Source organism: Gekko japonicus, unplaced genomic scaffold (genome assembly GCF_001447785.1).
Source record: "Gekko japonicus isolate JY-2015 unplaced genomic scaffold, Gekko_japonicus_V1.1 scaffold717, whole genome shotgun sequence".
Taxonomy (NCBI): Eukaryota; Metazoa; Chordata; class Lepidosauria; order Squamata; family Gekkonidae; genus Gekko; species Gekko japonicus.
In genome coordinates this window covers 672,156-695,058 of record NW_015164204.1, presented here as the reverse complement: position 1 = coordinate 695,058, position 22,903 = coordinate 672,156, and the positions used below count along the sequence as shown (strand labels likewise).

The 22,903-nt window shown below is 47.4% G+C and overlaps 2 protein-coding genes across 3 annotated transcripts in view; one reads left to right on the top strand and one right to left on the bottom strand.

Annotated features, from left to right (window-relative positions):
- The first annotated feature begins 454 nt into the window (after positions 1-454).
- On the top strand, positions 455-6,743 carry FAM96B (family with sequence similarity 96 member B). 2 transcript variants are annotated; one of them, XM_015408403.1, is made up of 5 exons: positions 455-693; positions 2,240-2,307; positions 2,879-3,004; positions 4,355-4,400; positions 6,431-6,743. In XM_015408403.1, the coding sequence occupies exons 1-5, from the start codon at positions 540-542 to the stop codon at positions 6,526-6,528; spliced, it is 492 nt and encodes a 163-aa protein (XP_015263889.1). In that variant the 5' UTR covers positions 455-539; the 3' UTR covers positions 6,529-6,743. The 2 variants fall into 2 exon arrangements, with proteins under 2 accessions (XP_015263889.1, XP_015263888.1); XM_015408402.1 differs by having other exon boundaries at positions 2,240-2,319.
- Positions 6,744-10,180: 3,437 nt separating this feature from the next.
- The window catches only part of KIAA0895L (KIAA0895-like ortholog), an 18,468-nt gene continuing 5,745 nt past the window's right edge, over positions 10,181-22,903 (bottom strand). The window contains exons 2-6 of the mRNA XM_015408400.1: positions 19,361-19,504; positions 17,367-17,499; positions 13,967-14,272; positions 12,400-12,497; positions 10,181-10,490 (exon numbers count right to left, since the gene is read on the bottom strand). Of these exons, the coding sequence (XP_015263886.1) occupies positions 10,326-10,490; positions 12,400-12,497; positions 13,967-14,272; positions 17,367-17,499; positions 19,361-19,504 (846 nt within the window). The 3' untranslated portion in view covers positions 10,181-10,325. The remainder of the gene's footprint in view (positions 10,491-12,399; positions 12,498-13,966; positions 14,273-17,366; positions 17,500-19,360; positions 19,505-22,903) is intronic.

The window sequence follows — 22,903 nt, the reverse complement described above, 5'->3', positions numbered from 1 at the left end:
AGCCCCTGTCTGGAATTTAAATAGGATTGTTTGCAAAAACCCACAAGTAAAACACTTCCGGTTGTCATGGGAACTCCGCCATCTGCGGGGCACTAGCCTAGATGTCACAATGGGGGCAGCGGGGAGGTATCCGCTCCATCTTCAAATCTAAGAATATCAGAGAAGCCACCCAGTCTAACACACTGCGTCACACAGTGCCCCAAAACCAGGTGTCGTCAGGAGGTCCACCAACGAGGCCAGAACTCCAGAATCCCTCCCCCTGTAGCCCCCCAAGCACCGAGAATGCAGCGCATCACTGCCCCACACAGAGTGCTCAATCTATACCTTGGGGCTAATAGCCACTCATGGACCTCTGTTCTCTATGGTTCCCTGTTGGCTTTGATTGCCTGACGGGGGATCGGAAGTGTAGTCGAGCTGCTTTTATGCGTTACCCTCTTTCACCACCCGCCGGCCTCCTTCACTTTCGGGAGCGTCGGCCAAGGCGTCCCTCGCGCCGGAAGCGGGCTGCGTCAGAGCCCGGGCGAGTGAGTTCCGCGGCTATGGTGGGACCGGCGCTGGCTCCTTCCCCGGCCGGGGGTGTAGCGCTGGAGAACGCCAACCCGCTCATCTACCGGCGCCAGGGCGAGCGGCCGGTTACGGCGCGCGAGGAGGACGACGAGCTGCCTGATGCCATCGACGACCGCGAGATTTTCGATATCCTTGGGAAGGGGGCGGGTGGTCCTGGAGAGACCCGGTTGCGGAGGCCCGTAGAGCTCCCTGGAACCGGCCTACCTTATAGGATTGTCGTGAGGGAGGACATGGAGGCTCATAAAACCCTCTGGGTGACTGAGGGCTCTCCCTGGCCTGAGGTCACCCCTTGGGTGTCTGAGGGCTCCTTGGCTCTCAGCCACGCTTCCCGCATAGGGCTGTTGTGAGGATGCAATGGGGTTGCCAGCTCTGGGTTGGGAAATACCTGGAGGTTTGAGATGTGGAGCCTGAGGAGGGTGCGGCTTTGGGGAGGGGAGGGAGTTCAATGGGTATAATGCCATAAAGTCCACCTTCCAAAAACAGCCATTTTCTCCAGTGGAACTGATCTCTGTCGCCTGGAGATCAATTTTAATCCCAGGAGATCCCCAGTCACCACCTGGAGACTGGCAACCTTAGGAGAATCCCTGTTCTTCTATGAACCTTACTAGATGATCCTCCTGAACCAATCGCTTTTTTAGCTGAGTAACATGGAGGAAGAGAATCGTGCACATTGCCATAAGACCATAAAGGTCCTGCTGGATCAGACCAGTGGTCCATCTAGTCCAGGGTCCAGTCCCACACGGAGGCCAATCAGTTACACTGGAGGTCCAACAACAGGCCACAGAGGATGAGGCCTTCCCCTGATGTTGCCTCTTGCCACTGGTATTCAGAGGACGGCTGCCTCTGTAGGTGGAGGTTCTCTTCAGTCACCTTGGCTAGTAGCCATTGATGAACCTGTCCTACATGAATCTGCCTAATCCTCTTTTAAATTCGTCTTTGCCTATGGTCATCAGTACATCCAGTGGCAGTGAATTCACATGTTACTCACTGAGTAAAGAAGTATTTCATTTTGTCGGTCCTCAATCTGAGCTGTGGAACAAAAATGTGACAAAATTTTGGGAGAGGCTTCAGGTTAGCTCCATGTACCTTATGGTGTCATGATCTGCAGGCAAGGCCTTGACCTGCAACATCAAAGAAATTAAATGAACACTGAAGATTATGCTAAATGCCTCCAGGGAGTTGTCCCAGAATTATGACTGCAGAGATATGGTCTTGCCAGAGGGAATATCTCTGGTGGATATAAGGTGGTGGTGACAAGCTGGAAGAGACTGTGTGAGGACAAGAGAGGCCTTCAAGATCCTGATTCTTCAGCTTTACATCCTAGCTGAATTCCTTCTCATCCCCAAGCACACCTTACCCAGGCACCATATTTAAATCTCTAAGAACTTTCCAAGACAGAATTGACCACCCTTTCATATTATTTATCTATTATGGGCGGGGGGCAGACAGGTGTTTGGAGTACAAATCCTTATTGAGCCCCTAGTGGTGGGTCCTGCCTCCAGCGGAAGGTGTGAGCATTTTACGCCACAGGAAAGCTCCTTCCACCAGGGGAAAGGACCTGCCCTAGCAGAATGGATCTGCAAGATCCAACTCATTGCTTCTTGCCTCTTGACAAGAACCAAGAGCTCCCTACTAGTAGAATGTTTTCCCTTAACTTTTTTGTTTGTTTTACATCTCATTCGGTCCATCAATGATCCAGAACATCCCTTAACTCTGGAAGAGCTGAATGTCGTGGAACAGGTTCGTGTCAAAGTAAGTACAAGCCTGGCTTTGCCGCTTGTATTGTTCTGCCAGAGACCTACTGAAGAAGCTGCAAGCAGGCTCATTGACGGGAAAACAGGACAAGATGTGTCTGCTTTGGGAAGGGCAGATAGCTTCTGTTTTGCTCAGCCTTAGTCCTTCACCCATACAATATATGGGCTTCTTAAATAGTTGCAGGGGTCTGGGGATAACCAGTAGTCATAGCAGCTGAAAGGTCAGCTTTGACGTCAACTTCTGCCATCGTGTCTGGCTATGCCATTCTCTCCCCACCCCCCACCCCCGCCTGACTGTGGTAGAGGACAGAATTCTGCACTACGTGATCTGAATCCCTTTGAGAAGTCTTCTTGGACCCTTGAGGGGTCCTTTCTGGGAGATGAGTCACTTGACAGCAGGTGGGGTACTTTGGTAATCAGATGTATGAATGCAGTCAGAAAGATACCACTGAACAAACTAGCTAGGGTCTTCTCTACTTAATACAGCACTTGATCTGGTTGAATAGTTAACTATTCTGCAAGTCCTGTACTTACGGGGAAAATGTCTCTCGTAACAGGTGAATGATGCAGAAAGTACTGTTTCGGTGGAGTTCACTCCCACCATTCCTCACTGCAGCATGGCAACGCTGATTGGCCTTTCGATCAAAGTGAAGCTGATCAGATCCCTCCCTGAACGGTTTAAGGTGAGTGTGGGCAAATGTTTCCTATTACCTTAGCAAATGCCGATTGCTGAGCATTGCAAAGACAGAGGACTCTTGAAGACGGCTGAAAGAAAAGGTTGGGAAGGAGACAAGAATTTTGCAGGAGGAAAAGCATCCAGGCACTCAGTTGCCTTTGGATGAAAGATGATTTTTGCAGCTACACACTTGAAAGAGGTTTGCTTGAGACACTGGTGACCAGTGAGAAATGGTGTTTCAGAATGTGGGGAGAGATGTTCCAGGTGCTTGAATTCTTTGCCATCTGAAAGCAGTGCAGGTTGAACAGGTCTGCTAAATACATCAGGGAACCCTGGGCGGGGAGCTCGGGCATCTTTGCTATGGAACGTGCAATTGTCTAAGATTCTTAAAACCGAAGTCTGGTGGCACATGAAAAGACTAACGATGTCTATTTTGTGAGTCCCAGCTCACTTGCTCAAGATGCTATAAGCGAGCTCTGACTCATGAAAGTTTATGCTGGAATAAATGTCATTAGCCTTTAAGGTGCCTGCTGGATTTCAACTTGATTTTGCTGCAGTAGTCTAAGACGGCTACCATTTTAGAATGATCCTTGACAGCTTTTAAGCATGTGCATAGCCCTCACTGTTAAAATATATCAGCCATTTCCACTCAGCTGGTCTATCTGGATGGGGGTTTCCAGCAGTAGCACCCAAGCTTGAGGTGTTCAGCCAGATCTCAAGCTCCTGGAAGTGCCTGTGTTTCGATTGCATTCATTGCTCAAGAAGGGGGCGTGGGGTGGTGGTGATAAACTGGAAGGGACCATGAGGACAACAGAGGCCTTCAAGATCCTGACCACTACAGAGTTGGGCGCTGTGTGTGAGAGTGGTGGGAGAGAAATGGGGGGCTCCCTATGGACACATTGTAAGGGTGACAGCTTCTGTCTGCAGAGTGCTCCATTCAGTAGAAAACCTGACAAGGAAATTCCCTGTGTCTTTGATCCAAAAGCAAAAAAAATTAAAAATCTGCCCAGTTTGCATAGGTTATTTCGTTTGAATAATCCATCCCCTAGAAATAAACTGGGTTTGCAACTTCAAACTTTTGAGTGTATTCAGACACCAGCTAGTTATTTTACAGGGCTTCTTTAAGCTTTTTTAAAAAGTGACAGTTTCTTCCAAGGCATCATCAACAAAATCCAGGACATATGTAAGGGAAGGAAAAACCTGGTTTCCTTATGATTGGGAACGATGGATGTCTTGCTGTTCTGTAATTTGAATTTAATAGCACATTTCATTGATGAAGGGGGGGGACCTGGTCTTGGTCTTGTGCTTAGCTTAGTGGGACGGATGGGGTTACTTCCTTATTTTCCCTCCCGCCCAGGTGGATGTCCACATAACACCGGGAACCCACGCCTCTGAACACGCAGGTGAGCTTAGTTTGCACAGAAACTGCAAACGATTACAGATTACCTATTGCATTTCACATTACAGTTCCCATGGTCCTAGTGTAAGTAACAAATTATAAAGGAAAAAAGGTCTTGGGTGTCTTTCTGGCAAGCTTCAGGGGTTTGACAGATTTCTTGAAAAGGCAGTTCCCTAACTCTGGTCTTATCATTGTACTACTGGATCAACATGCAGCAGGTTCAAATTGCCAAGAGGCGGATTCGCTTTCAAGGGAGAATGGCTGCTATCTCCTTTGATCACTGGTTGCGGAAGGCATCAGCTGAAATTCTGACACAGTCATCTGTCCGTGTGTCTGTTTGTATATTCATAAATCATATTTTTTAATCCTACCCTTCCTGCAAGGATCTTTGGGTGGCATTTTTTCATCACAACAACCTTGCCAGGCAGGGTAGGCCAACAGCCAGTGAGTTTCAGCAGAGGTGGTGGAGAATTGTGCCCAGAAATCCACCTGATCTGTTATAGTACACCAGTTCTGTGGCTACCCTGAGTAATTTCAGAAATAGAACTTAAATTGGCACCCCTGCTTCTGGTAAAGTATGCTTCTTTGGGGCTTTGAGAATGCCATGTACTGTCTGGAACTTTTCAGTTTAGAAAAGAGACGACTAAGGGGGGGAACATGATAGAGGTTTATAAAATTATGCAGGGGGTGGAGAGAATTGACAAAGATAAATTTTTCTCCCTCTCCCAAAATACTAGGAGGGCATCCAGTGGAACTTGCCTACTTAAGGCAAGTAGGTTCAGGATAGACAAAAGGAAATGCTACTTTACGCAGAGAGTGATTGCTGCCAGATGATGTCGTGATGGCCACAGGAATAAACAGCTGTAAAAGGGTTGTAGATAGATTCATGGAGGATAGTCTATAACCTCCACATTCAGAGGCTCTAAACCTCTGAATCCCAGAGCCCGGTGGCAGCATCAGGGGAAGTCCTCGGCCTCTATACCCTGTTGTTAGCTCTTCAGAGGAACTGGTTGGCCACCGTGGGAGACAGGATGCTGGACTAGATAGACCATTGGTCTGATCCAGCAGGGCTCCTCTTCAGTGTTCCCTCTAAGCTGAGTTAGTGTGAGCTAGCTCGCAGTTTTTTGGCTTCTGGCTCACACATTTTTGTCTTAGCTCAGGAAGGATGGCACCAGAGCAAGCTAAGTTATGCAGTAGCCAAATTGCTTGCTCACAAGGCTCAACAGCTTAGAGGGAACATTGCTCCTCTTATGTTCTTACTGTCACAGAGGCTCAGAAACGAAGGTTTCTTTGGGTGGGCGAGCTCTTTTCTACTGTGAAGAGCAGCCTGTGTTGATTTCCCACATTATGCTAAATGTCAAATTAGTATCAAATTACATTTCAGAGGACTTTTATTGCATTGCTGTTAAGACTTTGGAAAACAGTGTAGTAAGAGTATCTTCACTGGGAGGGTTGGAAATGGCCCTGGGTGTTGAGACAAGGAAAAAAATAGCTTTGTCATACAATTAGAAAGGGGAATTCTTGCAAAATGGACTAGTTGGTTCTTTGCCTGATTGGGCTGATGATGTTGTGTCTCTAAAATGTGAGGGAGGGGGTCACTACTTTTCCAGGGCCTCTTTGCAAGATCCCTGACCTGGATAGCCTAGGCTAGCCCGTTCTTGTCGACTCTTGGAAGCTAAGCAGGATCATTCTTGGTCAGTATCGGGAAGGGAGACCTCCAAGGAATACCAGTATTGTGATGCAGAGGCAGCCAATTGAACATGTCATGCTTTGAAAACCCCATGAGGTCACCATAAGTCACCCGTGACTTGATGGCAAAAGAATAGTTATAAAAATTGCAAGCTTGCCTGAATGAAGTCAGCCACCTGGAGTGGAAGCTGGTCAGACATCTTTCCTAGGAGGTTTTCCTGGAACTTGTATAAATATGTCTTGGGGGGGGGGGGGGGGAGAGCATGCCCAAGCCCTCCAATGGTCTCTACACAAGATACAATACCGAGTGTCTTTATTCATCTGTTTTTGAACTGTTTCCTCCAGTAAACAAGCAGCTGGCCGACAAAGAGAGAGTTGCAGCTGCCTTGGAAAACGCCCATTTGCTGGAAGTGGTGAACCAGTGCTTGTCGGGGAGACCCTGACACAAAGCGTCCCACCTGGCTGCAGTTTTGCTTGTTTTGTACATAAGGAGCTATCATTGTATGTGTGTTCAAGGTTTTTTTTTTAAATGTAGTTTTAATAAAGGCAAGGTCTTGCCACTGCTTCAGGGAAATTGATTTAAAAGGAAATGTGAACTGGAAGCATACACTGAAGACAGGGGGTCTTATCTGGGTCTAAAATAAAGGAACTGATCTTATGAAGCTTTCATTTAAATGGGGAGGTCTGAATCAATGCTCCCTCTAATCTGTGGAGTCTTGTGAGCAAATATTCTACTTTGTAAGCTACTGGCAAAGTTGTGAGCAAGGGATTTGGCTACTGCATGTTAGTTTGCTCTGGAGCCATACTTCCTGAGCTAAGACAAAAATCTGTGAGCTCAAGGCTGAAAAACTATGAGCTAGCTCACACTAACTCAGCTTAGAGGGAACACTGGTCTGAATGTACCTAATTTAGCCACATTTGTCTCTGGCTGGCTTACTCTGTAAGGAACACAAACTTCTAGAGTGTTTCAACTGAGATTGGGCTAGCCTACATAAAATCTTGTTTTAAATTCCTCCACTGGTACCTACCCCCAGTACTATGACTAAGCCAACTGAGGACAGCAGTGATGACGTTAAGTACGTCTGATAACCATGAGAGGTCTTAAAGCATGAAATTTGCCACTGCTCAGAAGCCGCTATGGATAGGTCGCTTCAAGCCACAAAGGCACGTGCAACGGATTAAATTTGCATCCACAATTTTGCTTGGTGAATTTAACAGTATTCTAGGAGAACATTAAAAAAATTTGATGTGGGGCAGAGGAACACTGCTCATGCAACTGGGATTATTTGTGAATTTTTTAAATGGCAGCTGCCTTGTGCGTTACAGTGGGGCAGTGGAGACTTGCTGGGGCAGGGGACAGCATCTGTCCTTTTCACTGCAACAAGCTGGTGACTGGCCAGACAAAGTGATCTGGGATAGGGTATATGCTGTTCTCTCCCAATGGCTTTTTTCACATATTACTATTATTTCAGTGCAAAGAGTTCCACCCACCATATTTCTGGGGACTTGAACATGGTGCTCCATATCACATGCCAGAGCTTTCCTCCCCAGTCTCCCCCTGCCCATAAGCACAGCAAAAGCAGAGAAGAGTCTTTATTGAAACGATAAAAATCCGACTGCAAAAAAGGGCAGATGGTTTGGAACAGGCAGTGTGTAAGCAAAACAGAGAGGTTAACAGCAGTTGGACACATTCTAGAGCAAACAGTACAGCTGTTCAGCTCCTGCAAAGGCCTGGCTGGTCCCCAGCCTTTTTGAGCTGATGGGCACCTGTGAAATTCTGACACAGGGTAGTGGATGCAACCACAGGAGTTAGAGCCAACCAAGAAAATGAAACAGTGATGTTATGCATCAATCTAACAGCAACTCTTCCAAGACTTCAGGCTGAACCTCTGCTTAACAGGATGATTTTTAAAAAATGAATGTAGCCTTTAGAAATTTTTTTGCATAGTCACAGCTTGCCTTCAGCCCCACAGTGAAGATTCTTGTAGCAGCTGCAGCCGGAAGCAAAGTCTGCACAGCCCATCAGAAGCCCTACTGGCCAAAAGCCCTACTCATTTAACATCCTTGGCAGGTATTAGGAAGATGTTGGGCGACAAATTGGGGACCCCTGCCCATCATCACCTTTGCCCCCATGGCATCTGGGCCCCTCATTCCCTGCTTTTGTTTTGGGGCCCTTCCGTTGAGCAGCCAAAGCAGCTTACAACAGGACACCCCCCCACACACACACACACACTATTAATAAACCAATAAACTATATTTTGGGTTGGTCCTGAACTTATTTGTTGGCTCATCCAAAGCCACATTAGCTCTTGCCTTTGGCCATGTCTGAGCTTTGTAGGTACCTGAACAGGAAGAGGAAAAAACAAAGCCTCAGCAAGATGGTGAAGTGGGTAAATGTGTTTCTGCTGCACTTTCCCTCCTTGCTAAAAAGACTCTGCCCATGACCAAAATGTTTAGGTACCGTCCAAGGGGCCCACGCACCCCTCCTCTTCCATCAAGAAGACGACTCGATTTTATACCCCACTCTTCATTACCTGAAGGAGTCAATCTCCTTCCTCTCCCCACAACACACACCCTGTAAGGTAGGTGGGGCTGAGAGAGTTCTGAGAGAACTGACTGACCCAAGGTCACCTAGCTGGCTTCATGCGGAAGAGAACCGGGGAATCAAACCTGGTTCTCCAGTTAAGAGTCTGCCGCTCTTAACCACTACCACACTCAACCACTACACCAAGCTGGCTCTCAAACCTCTAGCTCAGGGGGCTGCCCCTCTTGTTTTTTTTTCTTTCCCTGCCCCTACCACAGCAACTGAGCATTAGTAAGGAGGCAGTTGCTATAGTAACACAGCTTCAGCTACCACAAAGCACCCTCAGCTACATCATGCATGCCAACTACAGACAAACATTTCATCTGCGAAAGGACAAGGACAACTTATCCAGTCTGGGCTGCACATCATCTCTGCATTTAAAATAAAAAAAATAAGTTTGCTACATGGTCATGCCCGGCTTGTGACCTCCCAGAACAGTTTGGCTAACTGACGGCCGTTGGGAACAAGGTGTTAGCTCAGAGCTACTTGTGCCTGATCGAGCAAGACATTTTTTTTTTGCTTCAGTTTTGCAACTTGAATATATACACACATGAAACACATTTGACAGCACGTTCCTATTCTGTACCCTCCCCGGGAGCTGACCTAAATACATCCCTCCTTGGTTGCCAGCATCTTAAATCTTGAGTCTTGCTGGTTTAGAGCATAATTAGAGATCATTTCTTGGATTTGTTAATGGCTACAGTACAGAGATCACTTGATTTATTGCCTCTCACTCAGAAGAACTGCCTGGAAGCTGGCAGCTGCTCAGCACACAGTGCAGACTCACTGTCATACCCTGAAGAATTTTCCTCTCTCTTTTTAAGCATTTTCAAACATTTGGTAACATCCAGCCTAAGAGCTCTGATGAACTTGAAAGTTTGCACGTTAATGTATCGTTTGGGATGTGGAATGGTGTAGTAGAGCCCAATCTCATCAGGGTCGGTACTTGGATGGGAGACCACCAAGGAAGACTCTGCAGAGGAAAGCAACGGCACTGGCAACTCTGCTTAACTGCTTGCCTTGAAAACCCTATAGGGTCGCCATAAGTCGGCTGCAACTTGACAGCTCTTTACACACACACACACACACACAATGTGTCGCGTGGCTGATCCTAAGAAGACATGATTATGTGGAAGGTATTCTTAGACTTCAGGCCATCCCAGAAGCTATTTCAAACTGAGAAGGAAAATTTCTCAGGCGCTCTACCTGGGCACCTAGCACTAAATTCCAGCATACTTGGATGTGGCACTTATACACCCCATTTCTTGGAACAGCCACAATGAGCTTACACCAGTGTGCTTGACACAAGTGGACCAGGCGACACATGTACTTTTCGGCACCTGCTGCAGAATAATATTTATGTGTATATATGTATGTATATGTATATATATATATGTAGAATGACCCATGATTGAAGCCCTCAACACAAAGCCACAGAGGTCTTGCTTTAGCCAGCCGGAGAATGCTGGCACAGCCCAGACACTGTCACCTAACACTTAACTAGAGACACCCACAAAATAAAGAATAAATTAAAAAGCGCTACGCTCAGCATCACAGAACTGTTTTCGACAAGCCACAATCCCACAGCACGACCTTCCGCTGGGACCGAAGGCTTCCCAATCACAGCACAACCTCCCACCCTCGCCCGAGCCCCACTCAGTCCGGGAGCAGTCGTTCCAGCTCTTCATCCTTGAGGCAGTTGGTCGTGACGATGTGGTCAAGCAGCTGGTTGTACCGTTCGCGGTCCAGCATGAAGTGGGGGATCCGGGCCTTGTCCAGCACCCCAAATTTCTTGAGTTGATTGATGTCTTCGTAGGAGACCTGACACACAAAAAGGAGCTCGACAAGTTTGCTCGTGTGTTTTCGGTGTTGTTTCAACCAGAACGGAATCACTGGGGGGGAGGGGTTGTAAAACTATCTTTACAGAGGCAGGCGATCTTTGCCTAATAAGAGAGCGAGCGTGCTGTAATCTTGGCTAACATTCTCAGAATTAAAAAATTCTTGCTCAGTGGGGATGGTTCTAGAGACTGAGACTCCCTCAGTTAAATGTCTTCTGGGGTGGGTTCCCTACCACCCACAGGAGTTCCTTTACCTCCTCCCTCCCAGGATAGCAACTGCCGCTTGCTCTAACAGAGCAATTGTCAGTTTGGTGTAGTGGTTAAGAGTGGCAGACTCTAATTTGGAGAACTGGGTTTGATTCCCCGCTTCTCCACATGCAGCCAGGTGGGTGACCTTGGGCCAGTCACAGTTCTCTCAGCTGTTCTCTCAAGAGCAGTTCTCGAAAGCTCTCTCAGCCCCACCTACCTCATGGGGTGTCTCTTGGGGGGAGAGGAAGGAAAGGACATTGTAAGCTGCTCTAAGACTTTGAGTGAGGGGAGGGGAATAAATCCAATCTCTTCTTCTTGTCTACTTGGTAGTTCAGCTACCTGCTCCCTTCTTGGCCCACAGCCATAGCCTGAGAGTGGGCCAGTCACTCTCTGACTATGGTGGCAGCAGTGCCATCTACCAACAGCAACAGTGTCTGTACCGGCCTCTTCCGTGGCAACAGCCACAGTCTTATTTATAGCTGTCCATTCGGCTATAGCAGCAGCACATACACCAGCCCAGTCCTTCTTTACAACTTGTCATGAGCCCTCTAAAACAGTGGGCCTTTAGTAAGTCACTGACAGTGCCAGTCCCTGAAGCCAGGTTGGCTGTCCAGCCCCCAAACCTGTTGGGTGACCTTGGCCCAATCTCTGCCTTGCTTCCTGAACTACATAAAAAGCCCCTGTCAGGCAAAAATGGGAAAGGCGACCCTGAGGTCTGTGGGGACAGGTGGGATTTTAAGCCCCCCCACACACAATTCCTTAATTGGAGGGGCTTGTTACAATCACAAGATTTGGTTCTCCTTGGCCCAAAATGGATATTTTCAGAAGGAAGGAACCAAGGCAAAGAAGAAGAGGAGATTGGATTTATACCCCGCCCTTCACTCAGAGCAGTTTACAATCCCCTTCCCTTCCTCTCGCCGCAACAGACACCCCGTGAGGTATGTGGGGCTGAGAGAGCTCTTTCGAGAACTGCTCTTTCGAGAACAGCTCTGAGAGAACTGTGACTGGCCCAAGGTCACTCCAGCAGTTGCATGTGGAGGAGTGGGGAATCAAACCTGGTTCTCCCAGATTAGAGTCCATCGCTCCTCTTAACCATTACAGCAAACTGGCTGATCAGTTCTGCATATCTAAAGTCCCAGATTCAATTGCCAGTTAACAAGTATCTCTAGAAGCAGGGAAAGCCATCTCCCTAAAGGGGTTCACTACAAATTACACAAAAACAAACACAGTAAACATTTGGTTGTTCCTTGACTCATTTGCATCCACATTCAGAAGAGTCAACCTCTAAATACCAGTGCCAGGAGGCAACATTGGAGAAGGCCTCAGCCTCTATGCTGTGTTGTTGCCTCTTCAGAGTTAACTAGTTGGCCACTGTGTGAGACAGAACTAAACGGACCACAGGTCGGATCCAGCAGAGCTCTAGTTATGTGTTTGAGAGCTGCTTTTGCTAAGAAAGAACTTTTGTGATGGATTTGGACAGGAGAAATTGGGGAGGGGAGGAAGCAGAGAAGCAGTTTCCCACCCTAACCTGTCTCCTTGCCCTGGTGGTCTCCTCACTGCCCACACCCAAGCAAAGACGGGAGGGAGAAGACTTGTACACTCAAGGGGCAAGGAGATAGCAAGATAATCAGCAGTGAGCTCACCTTCCCCAGAGCAGCCAACAAGTGGAAGTCAATGGTTTGCCGGTGTCTCAGGATGCGCAGAATTCCATCCAGGTACACTTGATCTTTACTGAAACATCCTGAAATGTGAAGAACCAGCAACAGTATCACAACAAGATGATCCTTTGGAATGAGCAAGAAGCAGTGCGGCAGGAGACACAAGCTCACTGGACAAAATTCAAGTCCAGGAGCACCAACAAAGACTTCCAGGATATAAGCATTTGTGAAGCCCACTGAGTACCTTTGGGCCAGTCACTCGGCCTCTCAGCCTGGTCTACCTCACAAGGTTGTTGTGAACAGGGGAAAGAACCACGTAAGCTGCCCTGGGCTTGCTGGAGAAAGGGCAGGATATAAATGTATTTAAACCCTTTTCATTTCCCTTGGAATCCCTTGGAAGCAATTGAGCTGCCACTGAACACAGATTCTGTTGGTCAGAGATTCATAAGGACTGTATTTTTCTTTTTAAAAATCATCTTCTACTTTTAAGCACACTGATGACTTGGATGCGCGATGAGAAGGGTGGCGGGAACATTTTTTTAAAAAACTTTTTGTATCGCCTGCCTTCGTCACTGAGATTTAAGGCAAATTACATGGTCTAAATAATGTAATCAAGTAGTATGAGAGATCTAATAAGAAATGCAATAGATAGGGCTGGAAAAATTAATGCAAAAAAAGTATCACACATGCTATGCAGAAAATGGACTTATAAAAATAGAAAACAACACAGTAAGAGCAGAAAAATACACACAACAAATAGATCATGTAGCATACACAGTGGCACAGAGTACAGTCCCGTTCTCTTTATAAAAGCACCTTTCTGAACCATTCTATTATACCACCGCCCTATCACTTTTATAAAAGTGTTCTCCTGAACAACTCTTGTTTACAGGGTTTTACTCATTCTGAAGGAGCTGCGTTGGCTCAAGTGGTTAAGATGCTGAACTGCAGGCTGTGGAAGGTCGGTAGTTCAGCAGTTCGAGACCCAAGTTGCCGCATGACGGAGTGAGCTCCTGTCTCTAGTTCCAGCTCCTGCCAACCTAGCAGTTCGAAAGCAAGAAATTGCAAGTAGATAAATAGGTACTACTTCAGTGGGAAGGTAACAGTGTTCCGTGCACCTTGGTGTTTAGTCATGCCGGCCACATGACCATGGAAACATCTTTGGACAGCGCTGGATCTTCGGCTTTGAAACGGAGATGAGCACCGCAACCCTAGAGTCGGATTCAACTGGCTTTCAAGCAAGGGAATCTTTACCTTTACTAATTCTGAAGGCTGCCAGCCATTTCCTGGACAAGCCCCACTGCACAAGAGCATAGGAACACTTTTCAAAGATAGATGCAGAAATCAATTGTGTTTCTTCCATCAAGGACAGAAAGCCAAGGAAGGCATCTAAGCGCCACAGTTTGATGGCAGAGGAACTGTTTAAAAACAAGGCACAGTTTTAGAGTTAAAAGGACTGGGAGCATGAATAGTGATCCCCCAAAAATCAACCGCTGCCTGAGTTTGCTCGGTGCTCCCAAATCTACCAGAGTGGATTGCATCATGCCATTACCTGGCTTGGAAGTGTCTGTCTGTCCTCGCTTGGCCCGCACGCAATACTCCCACCGCACTCCCACATCCTGCACAAAGTGGTCCAGGTCTCGGAAGAGCTCACAGAAAGACATGTGGCTGGCCTGGTAGATGGTGTAGTACAGCAGGGCTGCCCTCCACAAGAAGGGCTGCTTACGGAAGAGGACGCTGTGCAAGCTTGCCAGCCCTTCCTCGGTTGGGTTGGCGGGTTTCAGGCCATACTGTTTGCGGCCTTCCAAGTTGTGCCAGGGCTGATGGGCATTGTTGACACCACGGATGTAGTGGGTGCCTAATTTGGGGGGGGGGGAGAAGAGACACATTATTCTTTTTTAAATTATTTTTTTGTTTTCTCAAAAAAAGTGGGATACAAAAGGGAAGAGGGGGGTAGGGAAAAATATAGATTCATCAAATTTATCAAATAATATGGGTTATTACATACAACAAGTAAAATCAGATGTGCTATGAGATGTAATATATATTTCAAATACAGAAGCAGATAATAAAACATCAATATTACAGTGTTTTGGGGTGGGTTCTCTCTTTAAAAGAATAAACAAGACATTTCCTAATGTTAGCGATAATCTATTAGAGAGACTACATCTTTTAACAGTTGAACAAACTTCTACGCTACAATTAATAATCATTAAAACCTGAATATTGTCTTGATCATGTGTCTAAATCTAAGTTTTATTCTTACTAAATATTTAAATACTAGTTGGAATACTAAATACAAGGATTAAAACTATAATGAATATCTTCATCACCTTTAATATGAAAAAATCAGGGGGGAAAATAGCTATTCCCATAATATGAGTAGTAAGCTTGCCATTTCTGCTGAAATGCTTTCAATGGTTTATATACTTAGTTTTGCCAATGTTGCATACTCAGCTAGTTTTTGTTTCCAGAACTCTATTGTAGGATATTCTTCTGTCTTCCATTTCATTGCAAATATTACTCTGGCAGCTGTTAAGAGATACAGTATTCTAACTCTGTTCCTCCTTGCCAACTCTCTTCTCTTCAGATTTGTCTCCTACTTCTTCTCCTCACAGGAATGAGTGCAGGCACAACAGAAACTAGGCTGTGTGTTGCTGGCGTTTGGGTGATAGGACACAGGATTCACTTTCTAGAAAGTTCCAGGTTTTTAACATCAACCAGTTCTCTAGTCCTTATGTCTCCAATGATCCACTTGAAGCACAAGAGCAACACTGGCTGGTCTCAAATGCTGGAGAGGAGGCTCAGTAAGAACCTCCATGGATCAACGATGTTCCTCCCCAGAACTGGTAAAACCTGATTAAATTATGCAAAACGACAAACACAATGGAATAAATTATGCAAACCCGCTTAATCTACAGGGATGGGCCCGTTTCAGCTTTCCGACATGCAGAATATATACAGACCTGATTGCATTGGGACAAAGGGTTCCCCTGTCCATTACAGCTAGATCCTAGTCCAATAGCACCTTAGAGACCAACAAGATTTTCAGGGCCGGAGAACTTGAGAACTCTCAAACGTTTGTGCCCCAAAAGTCTTGTTGATCTTTAAGATACTACTGGACTCCAGTCCAGCTGTTCTACTGCAAACCAGCATGGCTGCCCTCTGAACCTGTTCATTACAGTGCATCGCCCCTCAGGGTAGAATGAAGACGGATTCCCCTGCCCCACCAACTGTTATGCCCCAACTGATAACAGGAGTAAAGAGGCACACCGGTTTTACAGTAAGGGAATTAGTGTTTCATAGTGTGTGGTGGCGTGTGAGTGCTTTCCCCGAGGTCCAATGGCATGCTCCCATTCCTCCTTGGAAATATTCCCTTCCTAAGCTCCATGCTCTGGAAGCACATTTGTATCATTAACCCATTCTAAACTTTAATGTGCACTCACAGCTGAGAATTCAGTCCTCCCAAGCCTTCAGTGCCGGCCCATTCCAAATCACTAGTGTCAAAGTAAACAGAAAAGGGGGGGGGATATCTTTAACTGATCCACACTGGAGCCAAAAAGATTTTTTTTTGGGGGGGGGGGGATCAACTACATGTAAGAAAATAACCAACTGGTTTGGAAATACTGAAAGCTCAAACATTTCTAAATGGAAGCAGGGTGGATCCTATCCCTCTCCTCCCATTCAGCTGATCAAAGTTTTAAAGTCTCCCTCCAGCATTCAATTTAAATAGCTCTTTTTTATCAAAAGGTTTTCATCAGTGATATAACAGCATGCTACGAGTGCATAAACAGAATTTGAAAACTACTACTATTTGGAAAATATCAGTGTTAAAGCTAAAACAGCTCTTGTGAGAAAGACCACTGGCCTCTACCCAGTGATACAGCTGTCCAAAAAAGCCCCTTACAGAATAGCCCCAGGAGGTAATACTCTCGTGGCTCCTTAAAAATTAAGAATTCCCGAAGATTATCAAGAGGAATCTCATTGTCCATGGCTCCAGTGTGAAGCAGAAGGGAAGACTCTCCCAATCCTGCATCCTAATCGCTGAGAACTGCACACCTTCAAACCTATACTGAGATAGGGTTTTAAAAAAAAGTTAGTAAGAAAAGGTAAGAATTTACAGATCACACAATATAACATAAATCCATTGTTTCTATACTAAACTATGTCAAGCAGTCCTCAAACACTTACATGAAACCTGTTCATTTCATTTATCATATCTCCTAAGTAGAGTAACATCAGTGATTTCTAACATCCTTCAAAAGCATCTCAAAATCACTATTTGAGACGTCTCTTCCAGTTTGACTCTATTCCAGTAACTTATGAATAAACACCATCTTTGGACATGGAAGACCTGTGGACGCATTTTCTCTCTTTTCAACTGTCTGCAAACTGCTTCATAATCACGATCAGCCAACATACTGAGATAGGACTTCAAGAAGTTGCACCACGCCCTGAGCTGGATAGCTCAGGCAAGCCCGATCTCGTCAGATCTCAGAAGATAAGCCCTGGCAAGTACTTGGAAGGGCAACCTCCAGAGAATACCAGGGCCGGGAGGCCAGAGGCAGGCTATCAAGCCACTTCTATGACTGTTCTCTGTGCCCCAGTAGGAGTCACCAGAGGTCGCCATGACTTCCAGGCATGGGCACACACACACATACGCACAAAAATACAAAAAAAAAGAAGAAGTTGCATCACTAACTGTGTATCTGAAGATGTGTGCATGCACATGAAAGCTTATACCCAGAATTAAACTTTGTTGGTCTTAAAGGTGCTGCTGGACTCAAGCTTTGTTAAATATTCTGTTGCTCCAGTCTAAACTCATCGTTTTCATTGGAGTCACGCTACTTTGGATTGCGCTGTAAAAAGATGTAGCTGGCTCAAAGCCTCTGCTGAAGCAAACCATCTCTCTGGGTAGTCCCAGGACATCGCTGTGCCTTGGGGATCCTCACCTATTTCGTGACGCAACATGCCCTCCAGCCAGTTTTGCCGGGCACCGGAAAGGTTGATGGCCAAAGTTGGGCGACTATTCTCCACCATCATCACAGCTTGGGAAAGCAAGTTTTCAGTGAGCTGAACCACAACCTGGAGAGAGACAGAGAAAATGGGGCGCTGCAATCACACCACTTAAAACAGCCCTCCTTGATCCCCCCCAACTCTTTCATTTCCTTATCCTTGGGCTCAGGGGAGGAGCAGATTGGATTTATACCCCACCCTTAGGCTTGCCAAGTCCCCCCGGGGGGCGGGTAAACCCCCGCCTGAGAGGCCCGTTACCCGACGCTAGCAACTCCACCCCTTCCGGCACACGTCCCCAGCGTGATGATGTCACCCAGAGGTGACATTATCACACTGGCCACGTTGGGGGCGGGACACTCTATGATTTGAGGGGAAACTCTATGGTTTTCCCTCGAATCCTAGTGGCCCCGCCCCCAACATGCCGACGTGATGATGTCACTTCTGGGTGGCATCATCGCGGCGGCACACGTGGACTCCCGGAACGGCACGGGACTCCCACGGGGTAAGTGAATTTGGACTTGGCAACCCTACCCACCGTTCACTACCTGAAGGAGTCTCAGAGCGGCTTACAAATTCCTTGTTAACCTCGTACCCACTTTAGCGGGCTTGGTTGCCATGGAGACAGCGGGGAGTGTGAAGAATGTCTACTTTCGCTTTTAGCCTCTTCTATGTTGTTCTTGCAAGTAACCTTAAGCCCCAGCAGAACCTGGTGTCTTCTTTCCCCTGGGAACTATGAGCAGTTATTTCAGCGGGCCTCATGCTTAGGTGTGATTGGCCCCGGGCCATTAGGGTCCTGCTTGATTTAGGTATAATTGCTTGCTTCCCACGCTTTTCCCTAGTTCTAACACAGAACGTCAAGAGTCTGGATCCTATCAATGTCTCAATAAACTTTATATTCTCTTGAATGACTGTTGTTGGGAACTGATTTCTCAAGGGTCTGACACTCCTTTCCCTTCCCCTCCCCACAACAGACACCCTGTGACTGAGGTAGGTGGGGGTGAGAGAGCTCTTTTAAGGACTGCTCATGAGAGAACAGCTCTGAGAGAACTTGTGACTGACCCAAGGTTACACTAGCAGCTGCAAGGCATGCAAGCCAAGAATGTCCCAGTGTTGATCACCAAAAGAGGAGAACTGGGTGAAAAACCTGACAAAACTTTTGAAAGGCATGCCGATCAGTGTGTGGGCCACACAGACAGACCTCTTGGGGAGAGGAATCAGTGAACACCTTTTCAACTTTTTCTGGACAGTGCAAACCTGTAGGGTCCCTGTCAGCTATAGAGCTCCTTTGCTTGCTGACCGGGGCATGCTCAGACATTCCTGGGGGACCGTCCCTTGCATACCACCAGAAGCTACTATAGCTCAGAGAGACATTCAAAAGGCAAGGCCACATCAGTCTCATGTGCTGTGCATAGAATAATGGCAGGGGGACACTGTCTGCCATGGAAGTTTTGAGAGACTATAGGGGAGAAGAGCCAGTGTGGCATAGTGGTTAGTGTCAGAGTAGGCTCTAGGAGATCCAGGTTTGAATTTGCACTCAGAACCCTGCCAGGGGACGTTGGGCCAGCCACACTCTCCCAGCCTAACCTACTTCACAGGGTTGTTGTGAGGAGAAAATGGAGGAGAAAAAAGAACGCTGTCAGCCATGTAGAGTTCTCGTTGGGGAGAAAAGCGGGGTATGAATGAAGTAAGTGAAATAATCGAATAAGAAATGATCTGATGTCGATCTGAAGCCTGAGCACAGTAAAAACAACACCACAAACCTTTGGATTCAAGGCTGAAATGGGAAAATAGTACGATACCAAGCTACTGGGGACAGCAATATTTTTAATGTGTGCCAGCTTCCTCTGAAGCCCTGTAAGGGGACCCTGGAGGGCACTGCAACGCATGCTTACCAAGGAGAGCAGCCATCCCAGGCCGGCCTCACACTCACCTCCCCCGAACACCCTTCCTTCTGCATGTACTTCCGGATGACGGACCAGATCTGGCATTTGCTGAGCAGCCTCCCGCCATTTGTGGCCTCAAAGCTCTCATAGCTGCCGTATTTCTCCAGGACGGCATGAATGATTCCGGTCGCCTGCAGTATACACACAGACACACACACTATGCATATACACGTGCACAAGTATGCAGGGAGCAGACTTCTGTCCATCCATTCCAGCACCTTCATGGGAGCCTTGTAACTATTAAAAGCTGGGTGGATTGGGTGTTGAACTGTCCAGGAGCACTGCTGGGCCACTTGGCTCAGACCTGGGCCGTAGCAATGACATTTCACAGGTTAAGCCTACACCCACTGACACTGCTGTGTTGCTCTGCTCTGGGTCTGAGCAGGCCCTGCAGCATTGTTGGCCCCACAGGGACTAATGAGCCTTGGTTCTGCCCACCAGTGGCTCTCTGGGAGAGTGGCTCACCAGAAGGTTTTTCAGAAACTTAAAGGGTCAATCCACCCAGGAATTGTCACAAACTATGCCATGGCACAACTGCGTAGGAGCTTTCAGCACGGGTGTGGCATCAAGAGTGCGCTGTCCAGCATGCACCGCCATCCACAGCCAGCCTTGTAAGGACTGTAAAGATTGCCAACCTCCAGGTAAAGTCTGGAGTTTGCCCAGCATTACAACTGATCTCCAAACTTCATAGATCAGTTTCCCCTGGAGGAAAAATGGCAGCTTCAGAGGGTGGGTTCCATCACGCTACCACATCTATGCTGAGCTTCCTCCCCTCCCCAAACTCCATCGTGCCCCCAAATCTCCAGAAATTTCTCAACCTAAGCCCCAATCAACACACTGTACCACTTATTTTTATTTATTGCTGCTGGGAGCATGTCTTACCCCATTCAAGCAGTCAAGAGTTCGACAGATTTCCCAAATCAAGCTTGAAATGAAGAGGCGTATATTCCTCTAGTAGTTCTATTTCTACACTTGTTCCCACACTCTGCATCCAAACCCTGCCTTGGTGATGGCCAGATCAGTAAAGTATTGGTCCTGGCATCTCCTTTTAAGGAACAACGCATCCCATGAGCAGGCAATCTTCGACGTGGTCTCTGTGCTTCACACCCATGGGATCTAGCGCGCACGTGCTGAATCGATCGGCATTGTTGCAAGCTCTTAACGAATTTTCGCGCCCAGACCTCGGGCATGCGCAGGAACCCCACCACACATGCCCAGAGGGGTGGGCGCAGACATCCCGCCAGTTCCTTTCTTACCGCCGCGTTGGAAAGACCTTTTCTTCGTTGATCTAATCGGTTCTTTTTTGGCTATTTGCCTCATGGCTCTTTGGATTTTTTTCCTCAGTCTTCTTCTTTTTTCTTAGTCTTTCTTCATTTGTTCTTTTAAAAATTAAAAAAAAGTTGTTTTTTGTTGAGGGGGAAGTTGCCAGTTTACCTCAGTTTGGCCTTCAGGCTCCCCCCCCAACCCCTTATTTCTTCTCCGTTTTTTAATTTTTATGGAGAAGAAGTGGGGCTTTTTCAATCGCTGCAAGGGTTGCGGCAGTAAACTCACTCCACCTGACCGCCACACCCTCTGTATTTTTTGTTTGGGGGAGTCTCACCGACCTGAGTCTTGTCGGCACTGTGATAGGTTTTCGAACCAGACAAGAAAAAATCGAGCTGCATGCCTTAAAGTGGCACTACTTGAATCAACGTTATATCCTCCCTCAGTAATGGATTCCGAGAGACCATCGATATCAATGGCTCCGGCATCGAGGCCCTCCTCCAACATCGGCCAACCGACGTCAAAGCCACCGGCATCGAAAGCGCAATCCTCCGCTTCCACTCCGGTGAAGAAGAAGCCCAAGTCAAGTAAAGAGCACAAGTCCACAAAAAAGGGCTCCTCTAAGTCCCTAAAGGCGGCAAAGAAGGGGAAGGTAGCGGTGTCTGCACTGGGTGATGCCCCTAAAGTGCCCCCTGCTCCAACAGCAGTATCGGCATCGGAGGCCCATGCTGCTCCGCCGATAACCGACCATTCAACTCTTGGACTCCCCTATACAACAACTTGAGCATCCTTACTCCGATATCAAGATGGTGGAGCTCCTTAGTCGCCCCATGGACGCAGAGCCTTCTCCTTCCCCGTCGTCAACATCGATGGTGTCAGAGGCTCCTGACATCGATACATGTCGGAATCGACACGCCTCTAGCAGCACGCAGCGTCACCCTCCACATCTGCTTATTGAACCTGTCGATATCGATGACAGAGTTTATAGGGACCGCTCTCAAAGGCAGATTAATGCTTTGTCTCCGAGACGTACCCGATCCAGAAGTCGATCCCCCCGAGTCTTTCTACCCCCACCACCACCTCTGTCTTGGGATCAACGCCAACTGAAGTATCTCTATGGGGGTTATCCACCATCCATGCCGTGGTTGACACCGGCGGGCTATTCTGACTGGGATCGTTACTCAACCCACTCTGCCCACAGATCAAGGTCGCCCTACAAATCTAGACCTTCAGCATCTCTATCTTGACCTCCGGCCGAGGATCGTTCCCAGCATAATCCGGAACTCAATCGTCCTCCCATTCCCCAAGTCGTACCACCAAAGATTTTAACCAGTCAAACGGAAGTCACTCCGGTTCAAATGCCAGATCAGGGCTCCTCTGATTCTGCAGAAGAGGATTCTGATATGGAGGGCTCTGAGGCTCACACCTCTCCTGATTACAAGTCTCCTAATCAAGCTGTCGCAGATGATCTACCTATATCCCCATCCGACAATCTCACTTCCTATGCGGACCTCGTCAAAAGAATGGCCCGTTCTCTAGGCCTCTCAGTTGTTCAACAACAACCACAGGTTACAGATGCCGTCTTCGATATCGTGCAACTGGATACCTCCACTACCATAGCACTGCCCATGTCCACGGTCCTTTTACAAGCTGCAAAAGCACCATGGGAGAAGCCTTCATCGGCCCCAGTGTCAACAAGACGCCTGGACCACATGTATAGAGTGCAGGAGACCAGAGCCGAATTTTTATTCTCCCACCCTCAGCCAAACTCGATGCTTGTAACATCCTCGTCCAAGTCCAAACGAACACACTCTGCACCTTCTGACAGGGAAAGTAGAAAATTAGACGCGTTTGGGAGACGCTTCTACTCCACGGGAGCATTGGGAGTAAAAACCACAAATTACTTAGTCTGCATGAGCAGATATCAGTACACTCTGTGGGAAAGGTTTTGAACTCCTGACTCACCTCCCCGAAGACAAGCTTCAGGCAGCCAGAGTTATTCAGAAGGGAGGCATGGTACTCGCGAAGCAGCAGATCAACACTTCCAAACATGCCCTAGACGCTTCCTCAAGAACAATGGCCTCAGCACTCACTCTGTGGGAAAGGTTTTGAACTCCTGACTCACCTCCCCGAAGACAAGCTTCAGGCAGCCAGAGTTATTCAGAAGGGAGGCATGGTACTCGCGAAGCAGCAGATCAACACTTCCAAACATGCCCTAGACGCTTCCTCAAGAACAATGGCCTCAGCAATAGCTCTAAGGAGGCATT